Consider the following 23,249-nt stretch of genomic DNA (forward strand, 5'->3'; position numbering starts at 1 on the left):
TTAATCTGTGTATGTTTTTCAATCAATTTCATTAAGAATACCTACGTTTTTTCCGTGGAAAAGTGAGTTTTTGGAAATTTTCTGCATTTTAGAATGTAATAAAAAAAGATAGAATGCAAATATTAATGTAAACATAACAAAATGAAGCCAGAATGTGCAATAATAAAACAAAAATAAAAAATGTATTTACATATATAAGAACTTAAATTAAAATGTCCACTAAAAGATCAAATAAAAGTTCATTCAAAGAAATAGAATTAGAAGTATAAACATGCAAAGTGTACGGTATATTACATTATATACAGTGGTGTTACTATTAATAAGATATTAATGCTTAATTGCACAGTTTCAAGGGTCCGTCTTAAAGGTGAGGCTATATCTACAAATCAAAACACAATTTTGAAATGTACTGTCAATAACATTTCAGTTAATTCATGACACATGCACATGCATTCAGATCCTACGGAAGACATTTAAATATACTTAATCCACTTTGTTATTTTCACTGTGACTTTTCTGAGAGCAAGTATGCGTGTAATTCTTTATCTGCGCAGAGTGTGTCATTGTTAAAACACACAGCACACGTGCTTGTATAAACATGAATGAGCCTGTTTTACGTAACAGAGGAGGGTATGACCTGTGTTTCCACTAATTATGAAACACAGCGGACTCAAGCATTCTCACATGGAAATAGCAGGGATTGAGGTTTAGGGGGGAGAAATGGAATTGGAAGATAAAAGTGACTGAGAAGAGTAAAGTCAGAAAGACAAGGTGAATGGAGGATCAGTCAGAAGAAGAGAGGATGAGAGAAGAAAAGCTGAGAGCGCTGTAATAATGTTTGGCCTTGTGCTGCCAGCGGGGTCCTTCCCCTTAAGAAGCCAGCAGGAATGTGAGGAATGCTGCATGAGAAGAAAAAGGAAGGAGCGGAGGAGAAACAGTGGAGGGTGATGGGAAAGAAGGAAAAGCCAAGGAGGAGGAGGAGAAAAGAGAGCGGGGAAGCGAGATGAAGATAGAAAGAGAGAGACGGGGAGAAATACGAGACAGTGTGGAAAAGGGTTATTATCTTTAGCTGGCTGAGTAAACACGAGAACAAAGAGGATAAAAATAATAAGGCTGGAAAATATTTGGGAGGAAAAATGTGTTTTTATTTTTGTGCAAGCGGATATCCATGCGTTGTTTGCATATTTATATGTGAGAGAAAGAATCAGGGTGTGGTCAGCTGCATTACTGTACTCCACTCAAACTCTTCTAAAGCTGGATTTGCTTTCCAAAGTCTCTCCTTTGCCAGAAATGTCAAACCTGCAGGACTCTTTTTCCATGTGTGACACTCTTTCAGCAAAATACTTTTTTTAGTACTGTGGCGGTCAGTTGATAATCATGAGACGCAGACAAAGAGAGACCTAGCACATCGACACATACACGCTGTAATTGTGTGTGACCTTCCTGCTTCATGGAAAATAACCATCGAGGTTATTTAATAAATCTGAATATGCGTAATGCCGCCATTGAAGAAAATTGCATATTTGGCCTCTAGAGACTGAGCTCAGTGGAGACATGGTACCGCCCTACAACCACAAAACATATTGGGTCAAGACCGGGATCTGACTGTTTGGGATTGCTTTTAGCATATCAAACATTGTCACATTTGCAATTACAGCCCTCTAGAGAGATGCAGTGATGACATAAGTATATTTGTTGGCGGACCTCGACGAAAAGCAATGGGATTTTTTCATTGGATTTCAGAATATTGACAAAATCTTAGGCAAACATTTTGATGTTACTTAGATGTTTTTTCCAGCTGGATGTTCTCCATGTATTAACACATTTTGATGATCTTTGAGCTTAAATGCGATCGGCAGAAGTAAAAAGCTAACGTTATACTATGAACAAACATAGGCTCACAAGGCTGGGCGTCACCACCGCTAAGCTAACATCGGCTAATGGGGTGATTAGTCAGTTGTTGGCTTGTTTTTAAGACACGATTAAGCTTCAGACCTTCACAAATGGAGTATCTTCTGATGTATTGTATGTCGTATAACCACATTTGATAATGTGTGTTGTGTTAAACAAAGACCTTATTTCCAGCATCCAGCCAAAAACTTGTTAAAAAAAACATTGACTACGACAATAAACAGTAAGTGGTAAAATGCCAACTCATTTCCAAATGTAAGGACTTTTCTCAGTCACATGGCACATCATCTTATGGATAGATGTAAAACAGAGGTTAAACTTAATTTAGTCATAATGTGATTCAATGTTCCATATCATATCCTTGCATGTTAACCCAATAACTACATTCACATCCCAAGCAATCACACAACGCTTCACTGCATATAGAATGGAAACAAAAAGAAGACACAATGATTCATTCCCAGGTTCACAAGGTTTCCCTGGTATGTGAGTGAGACAGACAGAGCGACTTTAGCTTCACAGAGAGTCTTGGTGACATGTGCAGTCGTCAGAAACACAATGGATCGCTGACAGACATTTTCCACAACAGAGCAATGGTGTCATGTGGGCAGTCATCACTATACAGGTGTGAGAGGTAAAATAGTTGGACATTCCCCCCCCCCAAAGAAGCGTAAAGAAATGAAGATATAATGTGAATCAGGCAGATCATTAATGAAAAAACAACCCCGACAGGGCAAACAGGATCCTGCTTTTACATGACTAATTACTATACAGTATAAATCAGAGACATGAGTTACAATGGTGATTTATAAATGACCGTACTGCTTTTTCTAATAAAAAAATTGTCCGTTTTACTGCATACCAACGGTGTAAACTGCTGCGACAGCAACATAACTTGGAATGACGGCAGCACTGATCGAAATGTTCAATTCTTTTTCTATCAACCAATCTTTAAACACTGCAGAGCCCATATCGTGTTCCCTTTAGTTTTTACTTCCAGCCTGTCTTCTGCTGATTTCTCTAACATCCAGCTCTCTGAGTCTTTTAACCACTTTAATTTTCTTGTGTTCTTTTTTTTTTTTCTCGTTTTCTTTTCTTTACTGGGGACAGTTTAGTAATTATGAATCCAAAATGTCCTGCTCTCTGCAAATATAAAAATGCATATTTAACAAGAACTCCATGGTGTTCTCTGATGGAGAAAATCTAATGTGTTTCTTTTTGGCCACAGGCGACATTAAATTGACCGGACTACATTCTGCGGATTGATATGACTGTACATCGTCCTAAGTTCAGAGAGTCCTTAGTAAGGGTCTGCTATCCCTTGCAACAGTCTTCTATCAAGAAATAGCAGATCTCTAAATTGACCAATCAGAATCAAGTATTCAACCAAGCCGTGTAATAATGCCAGTGCAGTTACCAATCAAATAAACTTCCTCAGCAGAAAAAGCACGAAATGTCACCAAAACACGACATTTGATCTGGTTTAATTGAAAGTGAGCTGAGGTCAACCTCGGCAACAGGGATAGCAGAGCCTGTAATGATGGGCTAAGGATCCTTACATCCCCAAGGATGTTTGGAGCTGTGGCAAGTTGTTCAAAACAAAGCAAGAAACCATAAGAAGCACAGGAAAATCCCAGAGTAATCAACAGCGCACACATATGAACTAATCGAAACGTAAAGACAAATCAAATCAAAACTCGCCCTTACAACACCCACCAGTCTGAACAACAACAAGCCTGAGAAGCATGAGTATTTGCGTGTGTGTGTAGGAAACACCCAGACAGGCCAAAAATAGCTCACCACTTGTTCCTCATCTCTCACTTTCAGTGCCTCACGCTCTCTTTTCTTTCTCTCTCAATATGTCTCGTTTGTATGTACCATTGGTAGGAACAAAAATACATCCTATACGGAAAATATCACCCACTTAACAAACACACTGTAATGTGAGAAAATCTGAGTATTTGATTGAGTGTACGGAGAAAATCATTAATATGTTAATATGCAGAAAGGGAAACATGAGGCTTCTCACATGAGGGAAATATTAGTAAGTTGAAATTTAGCAAAACTTCAGGGCGATGAAAGAAATAAGACATTCCTTGAGATTATTGTAGAACCTGATTAACCTGATTAACCTGAGTAACACTGTTTTTTAAAATTCAAATTAAATGAGTTCAGAATCAAATGAAAATACCGCCAACACGTTTTAGTTTCCTGCTTCTTTTTCTGTTTTTACGACTCTGTCACACCCACAGATGTTTTGCCTGGGTCCAAACCATGGTGGCAACATTCTCAGTTTGTTTAGCTCCGAGATCCCCAATTACAAGTGAAGCAGGGCTTCTAAACAGAAGTCACATGGACTCACACAGAGCGTGTTTACTGAAAAGTCTTAGTAACCTGTCATCCTGCAAGGTTTGAGATTTTTAAACAAATGTAATTGCAGTTGAATAAGCAAAGCATGTTGGCGTGGACTTGGCAATATCAACCTGAGCTATATTAAGACTGAGTGTGTGCTTTAAGGATCTGTTTCTCATAGTTTTGGCCTGCAGATCTTACGGTAACAATAACATAGCATTCACTCAAGTAATTGCTGAAATCTGGGAATGTGTCGACACCCATGCAGCAAGTCTGGAAACTGTTACGGATGTTAACAGTTTGGGTAGTAATGGTACCGTTCATCTTGATGGTCTAGGTTGTCTTGTCTTGTCTGACTGCTTTAAAGCAACAACTTTGGACAGTAAATACACATTCAATGTTTCTGATGTGATGGTACCTTTACTGATGAATGAAGGCAAAAATAAACCCTTTTTATGAGTAGCAAAGTCAACAATGTGCCTCGGTGGACCACTCCTGTTCTGTTTGATTAAATGGATACAAACCACCACTGTCCTAACTTTGCAAACAAATCTGCACAGGAACAATTCATAATCCCTAACAGAAACAAAATTCCTTAAAGCTGTTGTCCCTACCTGCGAGTTAAGAGGAGTGAGTAGTCATTGACGGTATAACAGTCAAATTTTCTTTTGATACGTTGAATCAATACAACCATGAGATCAATCCGGGAGTATGTAAGATTAGTCGTTGACACACACTGCTTAGTGTTCATAGCCACATGTGACAGAAGTTGGCTCTCAGATGTCCACACCTTCGAAACAACAAATCGCTCTTTGGGTCGTTTCCTGTTATAAACAGCACAGTTACTTAATAGAGTCTAACCATTTCTGCCTTCTTTGTACTATTATTTTGTGACATTATAGTTCAAATGCTTTTGTTCTCAAAAGGGCCAAGTAAAATGGAAAGTTTTAGTTGAATTGGTTACACTCTCTACTGTAGCATACAAACACATCCTGACCTGTTTCCCCTAATAACGTAACCCTCTACCACAGGCAGTCAAGGCATTGCTCTGCCATAGTATAGAAGCCTTGAGCTGGCAGAGGTTCATTGCCTTGGCCAGAAACACTTCAGCAAGGCAGGTAACATAGAAAAAGGAATTGCACAAGAGGCTATCGAACCTTGAGGCAACTCAGGACGATTGGACAAATGTATTGGCTATTGAAATTGGCTGAGTACATCTCCAGTTGTCATTTTTTGGACCATTTTTCTCATTTTTATTCCTAATTCAATAGTCTACTTATGAAGAAAAACAATGCTATAGAGCTAACCTTAGTTTGGCAGAAGAGAGAAACAAATTGTTCTGTTTAATAAGGTAAATTGGTTTAAGAATACTTAATATATCAGAAGTTTAATTTGTTTGTTTTTCAGACTAAGAGTTAAGAGAGCTGTTCGAACATACCAAACAAATATTTTGCCTAACCCTACCTGGAACCCAAACCTGAGAGGGCATTATTTTAAAGATAACCCTAATTTTTTGCATTAATATTTTAGATAAGGGAAATTGTCCAATACCACCAATGCTGTTTGTTTTTTTACATTGTACAGCTTATATTAATATTAACCCTCATTATATTTAAAATCAAATATGGAAGTTGCACAATCCTTACAAACTGTCTGTCTGAGTAAGATAAGACCCAGTAAGATAAACTTTATTGTCCAGGGAACTTGATCTTGGCGGTTGTCGCGCCTGCGGCGACTTGGAGGAAAACAGCAACAAACAGTAGCACAGGATGGGAACATCATACAGCTGTTATCACACACACTTCATACACTCTCAGCCTGTCAGGTTAAGACATATCGGGCCCATATTATATCTGCTATCTGTCTCCGTCACCGATGATTGATGAAAGTGAAGCCCCTTGGTGGGGAACGTGTGTTTTCTCTGGTGTTCTGAGTGAAAGGTTACACCTCTCCTCTCCGCTGTGCCCTCTGTGGGAATTTAAGAAACGGAGCGAGAGAAAGAGGGGTAGACAGATGGCTTTTTCCTCGCAGGATATCCTGTTCTAAGTAGAGCTGCTGGGCCCACTCTGACCTCCTCACCCCTCTTGACCCCTGACCCGCTCAGAGTTTAGGCTCACATCTCTTAATCGCCCCAAATCTCTCCGTGTTCTTTCAATTTCCCAGCGTCCCTGTTCCTTTCTCTCCTCACATACTCCTCTGTCATACTCACAGGTGTCACTTTAAATCTCCTTCCTTCCTTTTCCTCTTTGTTCCTTTGTCTGCAGCTACTCAGTGAAGTGCCGACTTTCTTTACCATTCTCAATTTATTTATGATTTTCTCTTTCCTAAAGAAATTGGCCTAATAGCTACAGCCAGGCTAGTCCAACTATCGACCAATTTCAGGGTGAGTCATGAAGTCTGTTATTCTGAAAGAAATTAACATTTTCTTTTCAGAAAACTGATAATAGTTTAAACAACTTTTTTACTTTGAGTCTTTTGCACAAAAATTGCAAAATGCCAAACATTTGATATTTGCAGCTTTTCAAATCTAAAAAAAAAACTGCCTTTGCTTGAATTTATTCTTTAACAAATTGTATTTGTAAGGGTCATTGGATCTTTAGTTAAACACAATAAGACATTTGATAACATCAACGTTGGCTTTAATAAATTATGATTACTATTTTCCAATATTTTCTGATGTTTAAAAGATTAAACAATTTATCTGAAAAGTATTTTACATAATTATCAATACTGAAAATATTTCATTCTACTAATATCTTAAAATAATGCTATTAGATTCAATTAAATGTTTTTTAAATTGATGCAATAATGTAATCCTTTATTTTTAAATTTGTTTTAACAATATATATATAATAATGACCAGCAGCTGACTTCAATTGCTCTCTAAACTCATTCGTAAGTTTGATTTTTGTTTTTATGAAATACAACATGACCGTCGATAACTATGACCTTTAAGTGTATTGTACAATATGTCAATAAAAACAAGCTGAGACCTGTTTTCTTTGTCACCAACTACTCTTTCAACATACATGGGGTGTTCAATGACAACTGAGCAATTTCAGTCTAAGCAAGAGGTGTAAAAAAGGATTGAAAAGAAGTGTGTTGAAAAATGTTGCATATCCTCTTTGTCACTTTCCTTCGAACCCTGTCCCTACTTGTTCTCTCTGACTGTCACACTCCTGCTTTCAGACTTCTTCGCTTAATCCCTCTATTTTTAAACTTGGTTCCCTCCATCCTGCTTTCACCCGTATTTTTCTGAACGGGCAGCAGTTCATGTGCGTCATGAGCTGAACAAGGAAGCTCTACTTGGAAAATAAATCCACATTTTTCTGGAATAAAGTCATTTTTTCTGGTGTGTTCTGCCATAATGTGCAACAAGTTTCATGGTACTGAACAAAATGTTACAGCACTTTTTTCAAAGCGGCACTCCAAACTTGAAATCACACCCAATAAAACCACCACAACAATTATAAAATGTTATTTGTGATGCTCATGTACAGGAAAAACCCATCAGATAGCGTTTCATGCTCTCTGACGCCCTTTTCTTTGTCTTCCCCGACGTTCTCTTAATGTCAGCCTCTCTCCGTCCCTCTTTTTACCCACACCCACCCAGCACTATAACTGGAATCCATTAGCTGATGAATGGTTGTTTGTGTTTTTTTAAGCTCAACAGCGCCACCCACGGCCTATGGAGGCACTTAGGGTGATAACAAAACATTGGCAGTGATTAGAGGAATAATTACCCAATCATCCTCTGACCTGCGAGGCAACCCCAAGGTCAGAGAGACAGAGTGGGCTGCTTCCCAGGTGCTTTTCCATGAAAACCGGCAGGCAGCTCAGATATAGTGGAGTCATTGTCTGCAGACAGGTGACACAAACACTCCCAGCACATGCACTTACATGTCACTGTGTGCATGTGTGTGAGGATACCATCGGACTGAGCGCAGAGTTTGCCCAGGGAGGCAGCGGTGGAAATCAACACTTCCTGCTTCCTGTGGCGAGAGGAAGTGCTACCGTTGCTGTCCCCTTATCGCTGGATACACAGGCGGGCAGCGTGAGGGAGGAAGACAGGGAGGGAGGGTAGAGGAAGAGGAGAAGGAGATGGAGGATGGTCAAGCAGGCTAGACAAAGGGAGAGGACTGAAGGCAGATATGGCTGTGTGCACCAGTTGTTGTTTTTTGATTTGTGGTATCTAGTTAAAAAAAGAAAAAGACAAGGAGGTAGAGGGTGAAATGTTTCCTGCAAGAAATCAAAGCATCAGACATGTGTAGAACACATTACAAAAAAGTTTTAGAGAAGGGTAAAAAGGCTTTGTATCCAATAGATCGCTGTTATAGAGGTTACTGTTGACTGTGTTTAAGTTAACTTACCTACCCTAAGTTATAAAACAATCATCTTTTTATGATCCTAAATCTTATTAAAAGATTGTTTTGCCTGAATCTTACTAAGTTAATGTGTTTCAATGATCAACATTAACCACGTGTTAAAAACTGTGACCGAAATCCAGGAATAAATATTGAGTTTTCAGATGGGAATTTTATTTTTAGGGAAAAAGGTCGTGCTTGAAACAACATACTTTATACTTTGTTATAAAATCATTACTTGTCTTATACAATCAAAAACATCATCAAAGCTTGGTTGCATGATTGTTGTAGTTTAAATTAGCAGTTGAAATCACAATAGCTATTTATATTTGAAATAACACAAAAAGGACTACAATTACTCTATATTTATAGGGGACACAAATGTAAGTGAAAATACTTCTTGCATGTAGTCTGCATACAGATACAGATGAGATGCATGCTCAAATAGAAAAGGGGAAAAAGTGACAACTAACGTCAGGAAATTAAACAGAATGTGTCAATGCAACAAGTTGGATACATTTCACCAATTGAAATCAAAATGCGCCCACTTGCACCTTATTGTGGAGGAGTAAAAAGGTGGAGACGAGGATAATACAGAGAGGGAGAGAGGGGGGGAAAGGGTTGTTTGGGATCTGGGTGGGGAGGCTTTCAGCACTTCGGATTGTCCCAAATGGACACAAGCCGCTCCCTCCCTTTATAAACAGCCTCTGGCTTACACCACTGACCTCCTCTTCTTCTTCTTTCCTTTAATGCCTGTTGAACATAGTGCAGGCTCTATTTGCAGGGATTCTGGGACCCACAGCAGAAAATACGAACAAACTGACACTCCACTGTTTTTCTTCTGGCAATTTCATCTGTCCCCACCAGCTCCATCACCCCCCAAATCCCTGCCATTTCCAAAGTCAACACTGCACTAAATGCCTGACTGACTCACTTCCACTGTGGGTGGCTCTGTTTCCAATTTTCTCACCACCTCAGCCAACCCACCACCTCTTGAAGAAAAGAGAAAACATTGGTCCCAAAAACAAATCAAAAAAAGACAACCAGACGAGCAAAAGGGCAAGGACATTTTTTACCAAGTTGCTAAGTGTTAAAGGGACAAAAGCGTGCATGCAGATGCCGAGAGGAGACACGGGAAGAAACAGAGCAAATGCTTCTCCCACTCCCTTTGTGGCTCTGAAATGGTTATCCCTGTTTTCCTTCCTTTCTTTCTCTTTGGGAAAGCGTGGGAGCGCCCTCGGAGTGCTGCACAGAAACCACGGGGCTCATAACAACAGGAGGAAGCCGGTAACTTGAGTAACTCCGAGCCGGGCAGGGAGAGGGGGGATGAGGAGGAGAGGTGGAATGGGGAGTGGAGCAAAAAGACAGAGTTTCAGATATCCACGTCCCCACATCTTGACTTTTGAAATGAAATAAAGAATTGCACATTTACTGACAACCTGTTGCATTCTAGACTGCATTTGCCACATGCTCACACACAAAGTGTTATTTTCTCAAACACACTCATCCCTCTGCAACACACTCTCGCATCAAGTCAGACACATTTCCCAAGCCGAGCGCTGCCTTACCAGTCCGTGGTGAGAACATTCAGCATGAGCAGTGTTTTAGGAAGTCCAGTCAGTCATATTTACGTACAGTTCAGTCCAGAGAGATTGAAAGTGGGTAGGATACCCAAACTACACACACACATAAAACACACTCAAACGCAGGCACAGTATCAGTTCCCTCTGTCCAAGAGTTGAGAAAGTGAGGGGCCGCAACAAAAGGCAACAGAGGGAGGGAGGGAGGGAGAGAGAGAGAGGGAGAGAGGGAGAGAGAAAGAGATTAACCCCTCTGAACTGACTGGTGGACTCTCTCCCTCCTCTATTCACACACAAACACACACACACACACACACACACACACACACACACACACACACACACACACACACACACACACACACACACACACACACACACACACACACACACACACAGTTGGTTTGCTGTATCACTGACTTTTTGAGTTTTCTCTCAAGTGCCAAGAGGAGGAATGGAGAGAAAAGTGTGTATTCATGGACATGGAAGTGTGTATTGCAGTGTGTGTGTGTGTGTGTGTGTGTGTGTGTGTGTGTGTGTGTGTGTGTGTGTGTGTGTGTGTGTGTGTGTGTGTGTGTGTGTGTGTGTGTGTGTGTGTGTGTGTGTGTGTGTGTGTGTGAATAGAGGAGGGACCAGCTGGCTGAAGTCCAGAGGCAGCCAGCCTGCAAAAAAAAAAGAAGACAATAGCAGGAAACACTATATCAGGAGGAGGCAAAATACCAGCACAAAAATAATTAACAGACAGCGAAAAACAATGACTTCCACCATGGAAAATACAGTCTGCAGCCTGCGGCGAACAATGATAGTGGAAACAACGTGCAGAAAAAGGCTTTTTCTTGTTGTTACCACAGGATATAAAACCCCCAAATCAAGAAAGATCTGAGGGGTTAATGGTGATGAACGTCAGAAAATGTTGGTGGCATTTTTGTATGTGCAAAAATAAAAAGCGTTGACCTTTTTTTGGCAAACTTCACGATTTCAACAAATTCCCAAATCCTTCTCATGATCACAAGCATGTAGGCACACATTCCCCATGCAATCAGTCAGCAATGACTCCCACACAAATCTCCCCACACGCACGCGCGCGCCCGCGCCCACACACACACACACACACACACACACACACACACACACACACACACACACACACACACACACACACACACACACACACACACACACACACACACACACACACACACACACACACACACACACACATTCCCCTGGCTGTAATCATATATAGTGATAAGGGCAGCTTCCCCCAGCGGTCGCTGGCTCTCAGACTCGACCACAGTGACTTACAATGGCTCTGTATTCTAAGCCTGCTCTGATTACACACACAAGGAGCTGCATTACACCCCGCTAATTCAATTTCCTCCCCTCCGGGTCAACCTTTGTGTGTGTGTGTGTGTGCGTGTGTGTGTGTGTGTGTGTGTGTGTGTGTGTGTGTGTGTGTGTGTGTGTGTGTGTGTGTGTGTGTGTGTGTGTGTGTGTGTGTGTGTGTGTGTGTGTGTGTGTGTGTGTGCATAAGGAGGAACTGATTAAGCAGTTGTTGAAGGGAACAAGCTGCTTGTACAAAAACTGACTGTAATCACCTGTGGGGGGTTGGTATAGTCAATGAATTCTGAAGTTGTTTGTTGAGTTCTTCAGCTTTCTGGCTGTCTCTCTGGGAAGAAAAAATGTCATGTTGAATGCAATGACGACACACTTAGAATCAGCTCCTCATGGGTGTTATGAGGGAAAGCTGTTTGGAAACATTTTTCAGGTAAAATAGTTGCAAAATCTCTTCCCTGCAAACTTGTCACATAAAGATGATTGATCAAGACTCCTTTGATTCTGTGGGAACTACTCTAGTGTCATTTCTTAACAGAAGACTACATCACCTGAAATGTTCTGAATATAAATAAAACTACTTGAGAATGTTCAGGTTTTATTTTTAACGTAACTTACTACAAGTACCTAATGTACGTTTGTTATACATTGTTAAATAAATCAAGTTGTTCTTGTCCATTTCCTGCTGATGCAATGTCTCTTGTTAAACTACATCGACTTCCTTTACTCCCGCTATAATCACTACGGCCACTAGAGGCAGGCTTGCACATTCAAACTGATGTTAGAGCAGTACATAAACATTATAGTTTGACGCGTAGGGCAACAGACCAGACAAGCTGCCATATTTGAACAGTAAGGTGTGAGAACTTGATGTACACATTCCCATACCAACTCTACATGTTCCTGTTGGATACAATCAGCACTCTTCGTCCTTTCTATTTGAAATGTGACTTTAAACTACCGTGAACAGCCTTATCCATGAGTTGTAGGGACATTTCAGACTGACCAGCAACTAAAACTACTCGTTAAAGTTATGAAAAGGCATCCAAATCCTCAGAATATGTACCGTATACGGTTCTTCCTTAAAGTGTTTGCAGCTCCACAACGAAGAGCCTTTTCTGCAGTCCAATGGCCAGTAGCGAAAACTAGCGATTGAGATAAAAAAAAAACGAATTTAGAAAATCTAAACAGAAGTGCTAAATTAAGTGAGAGTATTTTGTCCTAGACTTCTATACAATCTTCTTTTTGCAACAAGTAGAGTCTCCCCCTGCTGGCCATTAGGGGAAATGCTTGTTTGACCCACTTTCACAATGGCTTCTTATGCTAACCATAATTTTAAACAATACTTCACTTTGATTTTTTGAGTCCTTTCAGCATTGTGGTTTGAACAGATGAAACATATAAATCAAGGCTAAAAAATGATGAGAATACCCTGAAACAAATTAATGTAAAACACCATTAAGCTACGTATCATTTGCACATACTGTAATGTTACAGTGCAGTCCACTGCTCAAGTAGTGTTGATGTTCCAAATATTTAATGTTGTTGCCAAAAGTCTAACAGCACTATATGTTGTTGTTTTTTCTTGAACAGAGTTTGATGTTTGAGATTATGACAGATTTTGTGTTAAGCTGATTGAGCTCTAACTGTTATATTTTAGCAAGCTCTCTTGTGATAAGTATGGAAAGTTTTGAATAGCCATGTGAGCTGGGAATGAAAACCATACAGCAGTTTTAAAGAAAAAAATGACATCAACTCTCAAATTTAACTTTACGGTCCCGTTATAAAAACACTAATTAAAACATAACTTTGTTTCTCATGTGGAGGTCTTTCTGTTGAGGTTTTTCTTCAAGCATCCAAAGAAAACTATGAGTCTAAATCATTAAAATCAGGGTGGAGATGCAGAGCTACATCCGTTTTTTATGATGAGAATCAGTTGTGGTTGGAATATGTTCCCCTCCCAGGTTTCATAAACTGGGAGAATGGACCCTAAATAGGTTACAGAGCTTTTTTCTGGCATACCCAACAAGAACACAAGCTAGCAATATTCAACCCTGGGTCCTGCAGTAAAACATTCAATTCTGAATTGGATCCCGGGGATGAACATTTTTAATAATATTTAAATTGAAGCAAAAGGTCAGATCTGCTCATGATGAAGCGGCTGGCTAGCTGCAGGTTGTTTATCGGACCTGTTCAACACATCTGTGTCTCATTTCAGCCAAGGAAAACAATTGCTTGCGTCACTGTCAAATGCATGGCAAACATAAGGAGTGTGTGTCCATGTGTGTGAAAATGAGTGTGTGTGGCAAAAAAAAGAAAGTAAGTGTGTTTGTATCCAAAGAAAGACAATGTGTTTATCATTAAAATGACTAAATACAAGGGCGAGGTCTCTCTGGAGGGGGGTAGCTACATTTATACAAACACACACGCACAATAAGAGCACACAAAGACACACACACACACACACACACACACACACACACACACACACACACACACACACACACACACACACACACACACACACACACACACACACACACACACACACACACACACACACACACACACACAAGGCCTCATCTGTCTATGCCATTGGCAACGTCACTACTAAGAATCAAACCAGCAACCATTTTGACTTATGTGTAACAGCAACAAACTACATAAACAAAAGTCTTTGTCTCACACACACACACACACACACACACACACACACACACACACACACACACACACACACACACACACACACACACACACACACACACACACACACACACACACACACACACACACACACACACACACACACAATCTGTTATTCTTTCTGTGACTAAACTCCTGTTCACACTCACCGTCTCTCACTCACACATGGGTAGATGTCTCCAGATGTGGGTGTGATGCTCGTACTATGACTGAGCGCGCTGTGTTGTGTGTTTCCACCTCCCCTGCTCTGTTTTGGTTACCATCGTTCTCTGCTATGCCTAATTAGTCACCAGAAGAAACACAAGCGTTCAGAACAATCACATACAATGGACAAATCACAGGAGTCCCCAAAGAGCGCAACAATCAGAGTGCAGTATAATTACAGTATCATAATGGTGATTAATCAATGATGGGAGAAAATGTACTTCTTTATTACTTTAGTTAGGTATTTATTATGTTGTATCTAGATTATGTGAGGATTTCCACTGGAAGATTAAAAAAGTGTCTTTTTAACTTACGTTACATGATGAGCTACTGTTCAGGATACAGGCTAACCATGAGTTAACAGTAAATCAAATCATTTACAGTAAGAACAGTCAGATTTTCGGGCAGCCATGTGGAGTTGCCAGTGATTGAGTAAACTATGGGCTTACGCTTGTTGATGACGTTTTCTGGGAAGAAAATCAGATCTAATTTGACACGGTGGTGGTTAAAACTGGGACAAGAGGACTTATTCAGCGAGGTCAAGGCTTTAAATTGTACAGCTGTGTTTTTATTGGAAACATGCAAAGCTTAAAGTCAGAGCGTCATCTCATTCATGTGAGAAAATGACCGAAATATCAGACTTGGCTGTAGGTTTGGTAGGCACACACACAGCTACACACACAATATTGTACATACTGTATGTTTACGTTCCTTGAGCATAACAAAATTAAAACATGCAGAGGTGGTGAAGTGATTTCTTCAGTCCTAAGTACTATTTGCTGGGTTTGACAATCCTCCACAAAACAACAGATTGCCTAATGTAGATGGGATCAAACGAGAAACAGGGCTTTTAGCAGCAATCAAGGTCAAAGTTGACATGATTTTAACTTTGAGCGCAGAGCTCACTGACAATTTTGAGCAACTCGTGATACCAAAGCTTTTTTTTTTTCACATGTTTGTGTTCAGAATCCTGAAATAAGGTCTGCGGTTAAAACAAGCCTAAGAGATTTTCATGTTTTGTTCTCCAAATAAAATACGTCAGTAATTACCCCACTCGTGAAGTTCAAAGTTTCTACATAGAAAACTACTAGAGACTACAAAACGTCATCACGCCAAACCTTAGCCTTTAGCTTAGCAGTGATGATGCCCAGCCATGCAACCGTTATGTAGTTCGTTTATAGCCTAGCGTTAGCTTTTTTACCCCTGGCAATTCCGCCTCATATATGGAGATTATCCTGCCGAACAATACCTGCAAAGTACATTGAATGTGTGTTTGCTACAGAGCTTATTTTCTGCAATGTACCGAAATCCAATAGGAAAATCCCACTGCTCTTTGTCAAGGGACCCCTTTGTGATGCTAACTTCGGGGTTGGCCGATGGAAATACATGATCACTGCACCACTCTATGAAGGGATAGGAGCCTCCTCTACATGATCACTGCAATGAAACTGAGACCTAAATATTGAGGCTCCATTATGGGATGCTATCAAGATTACCCTGACACCTCTAAACTTTACTCCAGTCTTATAGCCAACTCTGCATGAGTAAAATATGGAAGCTGTTGAGAAAAGTGAAGTTGGTTAAAGTAAAGATTAATGCAAAAACGCGTTGACAGCAATACCACGTGGCTACTTTTAAGAGCAAAGGTGTTACTAATAGAAGGAAAGGAAAGGAGGAGAAAAAGCAGGAGGAGTAGGAGGACGAAGGAGGGAAAAGATGGGGTCCAGACCCCTGATCCCAGCAGCTGCTGCTGTTTTGTAGGTCAGCATTACACCAGTAGGTTTACGGAAAAGGCTGGGAATCACTTCTCTACTTGACCTACTTAAAGAATGTTAGTGTTAGATGACATGCAATACTCCCTGGCTTCCCAGCACTCACTCACTCACCTCCTAACCGATATTCAGCAACGCATATTGTTTTGTCATCTTGTTTTATTAGCAGTTGTTGAAACACTGAGTCATTTAGGAAGCAGGGCCTTAAAATGTCTCAAAAAGCGGGGTGAATTGTTTTGAGTTTCTAAACTTTTTCATTCCAGCGGTTTTATTATAGCCTCATTATTGTTATTATTTAAAGGGTGAAATGTCAAGAACGTATTCATTCAAAAAAGTAACCCAGTTCACAGTTATTTTTCCTGTTTAACAAAGGATCTCAGCCCACGCTTCTCACTTCTTATCAAAAATGTAGCTGCATGACCCCCCCTACCCCCAGAGTGGACGGCTCGGCAATATCATGGTCAATTTAACACACCAGCTGTCTTTTAGGTAAGAGTAATGGTTTTAACTTCTTATAAAAACCAGCATCAAACCCAAAGGAGTCCAAATAGTTCTACTGAAAAATTGAAGTAGGTTGCTCCAGAATTTATGGGTCTGTTTGAATTTATAGCATCCATATGTTAGGGCTTTAACAGTGAATGAATGTGGTGAGAGTGTGTGTGTGTGTGTGTGTGTGTGTGTGTGTGTGTGTGTGTGTGTGTGTGTGTGTGTGTGTGTGTGTGTGTGTGTGTGTGTGTGTGTGTGTGTGTGTGTGTGTGTGTGTGTGTGTGTGCGTGTGCGTGTGCGTGCGTGTGTGTGTGCAGAGGTTAAGTGGTGTGGTTCTGGCCTCTATAGCAACAGCCCTCCAACACGGGTCATGTATTTTTCTTCACAGCTAGTGAACCAAGTAGGGTGCACATACACACGGAAACATACCTATGAGATCATCAAGAATGTAAAGCTGCTATGCAATGACAGTAAGTGGTTGACTGTGAATTATGAAACAAAAGGTGTGTCCAAAACACCCATAGGTGCTGTTGCTGTAGCAACAAAGCTGCGGTGCACTCTTTCATAAACCTCTGATGAGGCATTCCCAGGATTTATCTCCTGGTGACATCATCAAGAGAAGGCTGTCCCTGCAACATGTTCACACTCTGAACTCATCACATACAGCAGCTTGGTCAGGTCCCTCTTGTTGTCACTTTTTAACAAAACAGGAGCCGCATTAAAATAAGTATTTCATGTGCAGGCATGGGTAGGCTAATGGACATTCGAAACGTGTTTACTTTATACGTAAATAACAAAAGTACATTGTGTAACTTCTCGTTTAGGAAAATAGGATTTAGGTAAAATAATTTTTCACCTTGTTTATGTACGTTTAAGAGAGTCCCTTAAGCTTTTGGTTTTTTTTCCTTGTAGTGTGTAATATAGGTTTTGTGTGTATGTAAATGGCCTAGAAAGGCTAAATCCTTTTGTTCAATACAGAGGAAGTTTTGCTCCCACACACTCCTGCCCCCCTGCGTGAAACACCCATTTGGACTTCTTTGTTTACTTTTGTAACATAGTATAGCAAGACTGCATAATGATGGCTCCAATAAAACGATTGCCCAATCTCTGTAGAGCCAGCCAGCTAACCAATCAGAGCAGACGGGGCTTTGGTTTCAGACAGAGGGTGAGAAGAGGTGCTGCAGCACAGACGGTATGAGAAAAATAAAGAGCTTTTGACCATTAAACATGACACAACAGGGGCACAAAAATACAAATATGAAGCCTGAAAATTAGCTTAATTAAATATGTTATGTATGTGACATCATTTAGGCAACGTATTCTAGTTAAAATAAGTTGACTTTGGTGGCACACAGGACACAAATAGCAGTGACCGATCCACCCACCCTTAGATGACAAGTAAAAGTGTATTTTACTAGCCGCGCTTAAAGCCGGTGTCCTGTACCAACCGTGTCCTTTTTCCCATTAAAGATTACTATTAAGGTGTTCAAAGCTTTGAAAGAGTGTTGATATTTATTTATTTTGGTTAAGAGACTCTAAACCACCTTAATACGTATGCATTTGGGTAAATGGTAGAGCAAACATTGCTGACTAATAATGTGAGTCGTATATTAAGTATTTCAACAAAGTATGCTTGCTCATATAAGGTGATATCATTTATATTTCAAATGTGCCAATCTGCTATACTAAAAAACTAAGCAAAATCACCAGCATGATGATCTGATCAAAACAGCTATGATGTGGCACCTAAAAAGTGCACTTCCTGCATGAACAGTCATATTTCAGATGGTTTAACAGCTTGTGTTTACGGCCTAACTTGAATGTAAATAAATCCTGGTTTCGTCCAAACATCAGTGTGTACATGATGCTGCCAGTGAAGTATACAAGCCCCGGTGTAGACAGTTCATTCTGTACAGCTCATTATAACAGTTTATAACAACCTTAGAGTCGTAAAGCAGTGTCGGAAATGACTAAACTGACAAAAAAAAGTTACAAACATTTAGTGTTACGGAAGACTAAAATAACAAGAGTGGATGAAATCAAGTCATTACATTTTTTTTAAACAATCAAATCCAGGAAGTGCATATTTAAATGACATATTTATCAAAAGTTCAAAGGTAACGCCATGAGGTAACAAATGACCTATTTGGACCTTATAACAGCTGAGTATTTATAAACCAAAGTGTCAAATGATGAGAAATTAGCATTCAAGCACTTGCTGCTGCATGTGCACTAACTGTGTTAAGCTATATTTCATCTGCATGTGTGAATGTAGACATCTGGATATGACATGCACATTTGTTATAGTCCATTAAAATGACTGGGCTGTAAAGCAGCTCTGTCGCTGCAGTCACGGCACCTGTGGGGGATTTATATTGAGATTATGCAATGACACCCTGAGCCTGAAATCTGGGGTGAACAGTAGTTATTTGGTAATGTTTAGCAGCTGTTATCAGAGCTGGTGAAGACACTATGGAAATCAAGCCAAGAGACCTGAACTATATAATGATTGGAATTTGTGCATATGCTGAGAGCTCAATATCTTAAAGACTAGTTCACCCTTTTAGAATGTTTAATTGAAGAGCAGAGGCAGTGATACGCAAAATAGAACTTGAAGGGGCCCCATTATGCTCATTTTCAGGTTAATTTTCTGCCTCTACTGTGACATGTTTACCTGCTTTAATGTTCAAAAAGTGTTTTACTTTTCTCATACTGCCAGTGCTGCAGCACCTCTTTTCACCCTCTGTCTGAAACCAGAGCCCCACTAGGTGGCTCTGTTATTATTGGTGAACCACTTAGAGATGTCCCGCCCCTTAGCTTATCACATTTCGGAGGGCTATAGCCGATGGAAGCATGAGTGTAACATACTGTAGTGATGTCATTATAGTCTTTGAAGACCATTTCAAAGACTACACACAAAACAACTAACCCTAACACATTAATAATAGGGCCTCTTTAATGGTTTTGTGTCCGTCCGTCCTTCCGTCCGTCCGTCCGTCCGTCCGTCTCTGTCCGTCTGTCTGTCTGTCCGTCTGTTCAAGCAATGTAATCGGTGTATGGATGTAATCAGTGTATGGGTGTGGCACAGGATTACGCAGCAAGCCTAATGTGTTGCATTTAGTTGTAAATTCACAAAAGTGAAATTGTGGTGTAGCAGATGGAGTATGATGCCTAAGGTCCTGGGCTGTCAAACAGAATACTTTTCTAAACCTTTAACGTGGACTGTATAAAAACCCATGTTATTTTTTCTACCAAATACAGACAGAGCAGAGGGAAAATATGTTTTAAGTGTCACTGTATCTTCATTTGGAAACTACTTTATCAGACTGTTGTTTTGGAAAAAACAAATGAACTCTGTCCAAACTACAGTCATCTTTAAAGATAAAATACCCCTGATATATATTTAGCTGTTGTTGCACACAGCCAAACTCCCCACTTGACATTCCTGATGAAGCCAGATGTGGCTGATAGATTTGTGATATCCCAACGCAGACCCCATCTGTGTTTAGGATGGAGGGAGGAAGGAGGTGAGGAGGGGGGAAACAATGGGTCTGCAAGAAAGGGAAGACGGAGGCTCTCTCAGGGGAAAAACTAAAAGAGGGGGGATTTCTTTCCAAAGTCTCCATCTCCCATCCTCTCACTGTCCAAATTTACTCATTCTGAGTCTTTTCTCTTTCACACACACACACACACACACACACACACACACACACACACACACACCACACACACACACACACACACACACACACACACACACACACACACACACACACACACACACACACACACACACACACACACACACACACACACACACACACACACACACACAGATGAGGTTCTAGCTGGAGTGTGAGTAAGAGCAACAGCTGCAGGGACTACAGACAGGGAAAGGGAAGAGAAGGGGTGAATGTTGGGAGGGGGTTGACAGAGTGAACATTTTCTATTTATGAGTGAAGACAAAGAGAAGAGTTGTGGGTGAGGAAGACAAATGTGACAAGAGCACGCATTTAAGAGTGTGTGTTCTTGCAGCAGCAAACACTATACATCCCACAGCTCTATAATAAGCATCTATATGTGTGTTTGTCTTAGTGGTGGGCTGGTGGTTTAAAGGCAGTGGGTTGGAGGTGTGTGTGTGTGTGTGTTTACTTTGTTGTCGGAAACACCTGCATTCTCACACAGCTAGCAGTAACAGCGCAGAGATGTAATCGCCTCCCGTCTCTCTGCAGGAGTTTATGTTTTCTTTGGTTTGTCAGCAGAATGTCGGAAAAACTTGTGAGTGATTTGGACGAAGGCGGTACATTTGGCCAACAAATCCCATGATGAGACATCTGGATCTGGGATTCCTGTCATTAGATGATTAACTGTTTTTAATCATAACTATGGAACGGTTACAATTTTCATATAAAAAGCTTGGTTATTTAATCTGACAGTGAGACGAGGGATGTATTACAATGTAATTGGAACTGAAGCGCTGTTTGCCTCCTATTTATGAATTATGAGTTGTTGTTGAATCATGCTACAGCTATATTTAACATACAAGGACTATCTACTGGGGAGCAATTTAAAAAGCAGTTTCTCTTTTCAAAAAATGATTAGTGATGTTATCTTTAAAATCAGGAAACATTACAAATTGAAAAATCTATTCTATAAAATCATGGCTGACCCCGATACAATGGAATCAAAGAAAAGTATTACAAAATATACTAATAAAAGCACTGGACATATAATATTCCCAGGCAGATTTGTGTTGCTGCTTTGTCATGGCCCTAGTGTTTAAAGGCCTTTAAAGGACTTGTCTTGTGACAAGCGTATCTCTTCATTTGCTGAGATGTGGAGTTTAAAACAAGAGTCTAATGGAGGTGAATGGTTTTTTTTTTACCTTGATGCATCAAAATCAGTGCCATTTTGTGTGTGACAGTGCGGACCACTACAAGTGAAGCGCAGTGCTTTTTTCTTACCACACGACTACAAAGGCAACAGACAAACAAGAACAAGCCCATCCTCCACTGTATACACAATTTAGACAACACCTAGTAATCACCTATAGACTGTATAAAAGTTGACATAGTAACCGTGACGTAAACCAATTTTAGTTCGACTACCGTTTTTAAATCCTCAATTTCGGTAATTCAGCCGTTACCATCGTGGTTTCTGCAGAACAAGATGTGACAAGACAGAATGGGTGCTACAACCAAAGGCATGCTCATTTTAGGTGTCCACATTTCCAAATTAACTTACATAACCAACAAAACCAACAAAATATTTAGCCTTTTTTCATTCTAAATCTGAACATAATTTACCATTTAAATGAATTAATTAACTGTATTTAGGAAGACTTAAGCTTGCAGAAGAGACCATAAGACTCTTTGGAAAGATGTTCACTGAGGTAATAAATCAAGTGAGAAGAGGGGTAATTTTTCATAGACTTCTACACATCAGACTTTTGCAACCAGAGGAGCTGCCCCCTACTGGCTTTACAGAGAATGCATGCACACAACTGGTGCGGAAAACGCAAATCACAAACACACCCTGAATGTACACACTTTATGAAGACACATTCTGCCTCTGTTTCAGACTGTCATTACATGGGGCTCTGGGACTTTAAGCTAAGGGGGGGGGGGAATGCAGTGAGGGAGTAGTCAAAACAGGAAGTGTTTTATGTCGCTGAAACATTCCATTTTTAACTCTCACACAGGAGAGCTAAGATAAATAACACACTTTGCACCCGACCTGGGAGGTGACAGGCCGGAGTGTGTGTGTGTTTACCTATATGTGTGTTCCTGCAGGGTTGTGTTTGCTTGTGGCTTGCAATTGTGCATTTGTGCATAGCGACCTGCTGTGTACATTCATGCATGGTCTACAGGTTTGTGTATTTGTGTGTGTGTGTGTGTGTGTGTGTGTGTGTGTGTGTGTGTGTGTGTGTGTGTGTGTGTGTGTGTGTGTGTGTGTGTGTGTGTGTGTGTGTGTGTGTGTGTGTGTGTGTGTGTGTGTGTGTGTGTCGCATACCAGCCCTCCCCCAAGGCACTGCAGAGGCCTCTGGGTCTCGTGAAGTCATTTCCTCTTTGATGGGGGACCTTGACTCTGTGGCTGCACACACACACTGAATATCTGTCCTCCAGACTTATAGTTTCAGGAGAGAGCTCAAAATCACATCTGGTCCAGTCGTCAGCTCTGAAATGATATATTTTCAATGCAGTTAGATCGATAAAAAAACATTTTTTTAAATTGATTGATAAGACAGTTTCCTTGTTTCTAAAAACTCTCACAAAAGAAGTTAAATCATAAATGGTAAGATATTCTTAAGAAACAAAAAGACTCAGAGGTCACTTTCATAATATCTGTATAATTATTATCTTACACCATCCATACCAATAAACACAAAATTGCCTTCTCTGGTTGCACTCTCTATTTTGAAATGTATTATATACTTTTTTATTATTTGCCTCTCTTATATAATGTATCATAATCTGATTATTTAATAATGAAAAATACTAATTATTTTGTTTAAAATATAGAAGAAAACTGCAGGATCA

At 40.2% G+C, this 23,249-nt stretch overlaps 1 protein-coding gene across 1 annotated transcript in view; it reads right to left on the bottom strand.

Moving 5' to 3' along the window:
- The window catches only part of hdac7a (histone deacetylase 7a), a 63,065-nt gene extending 52,719 nt beyond the window's left edge, over positions 1-10,346 (bottom strand). The window contains exon 1 of the mRNA XM_063885728.1: positions 10,196-10,346. Within this exon, the coding sequence (XP_063741798.1) occupies positions 10,196-10,214 (19 nt within the window). The 5' untranslated portion in view covers positions 10,215-10,346. The remainder of the gene's footprint in view (positions 1-10,195) is intronic.
- Between the last annotated feature and the right edge of the window lie 12,903 nt (positions 10,347-23,249).

This window comes from Eleginops maclovinus, chromosome 1, assembly GCF_036324505.1.
Source record: "Eleginops maclovinus isolate JMC-PN-2008 ecotype Puerto Natales chromosome 1, JC_Emac_rtc_rv5, whole genome shotgun sequence".
NCBI lineage: Eukaryota > Metazoa > Chordata > Actinopteri > Perciformes > Eleginopidae > Eleginops > Eleginops maclovinus.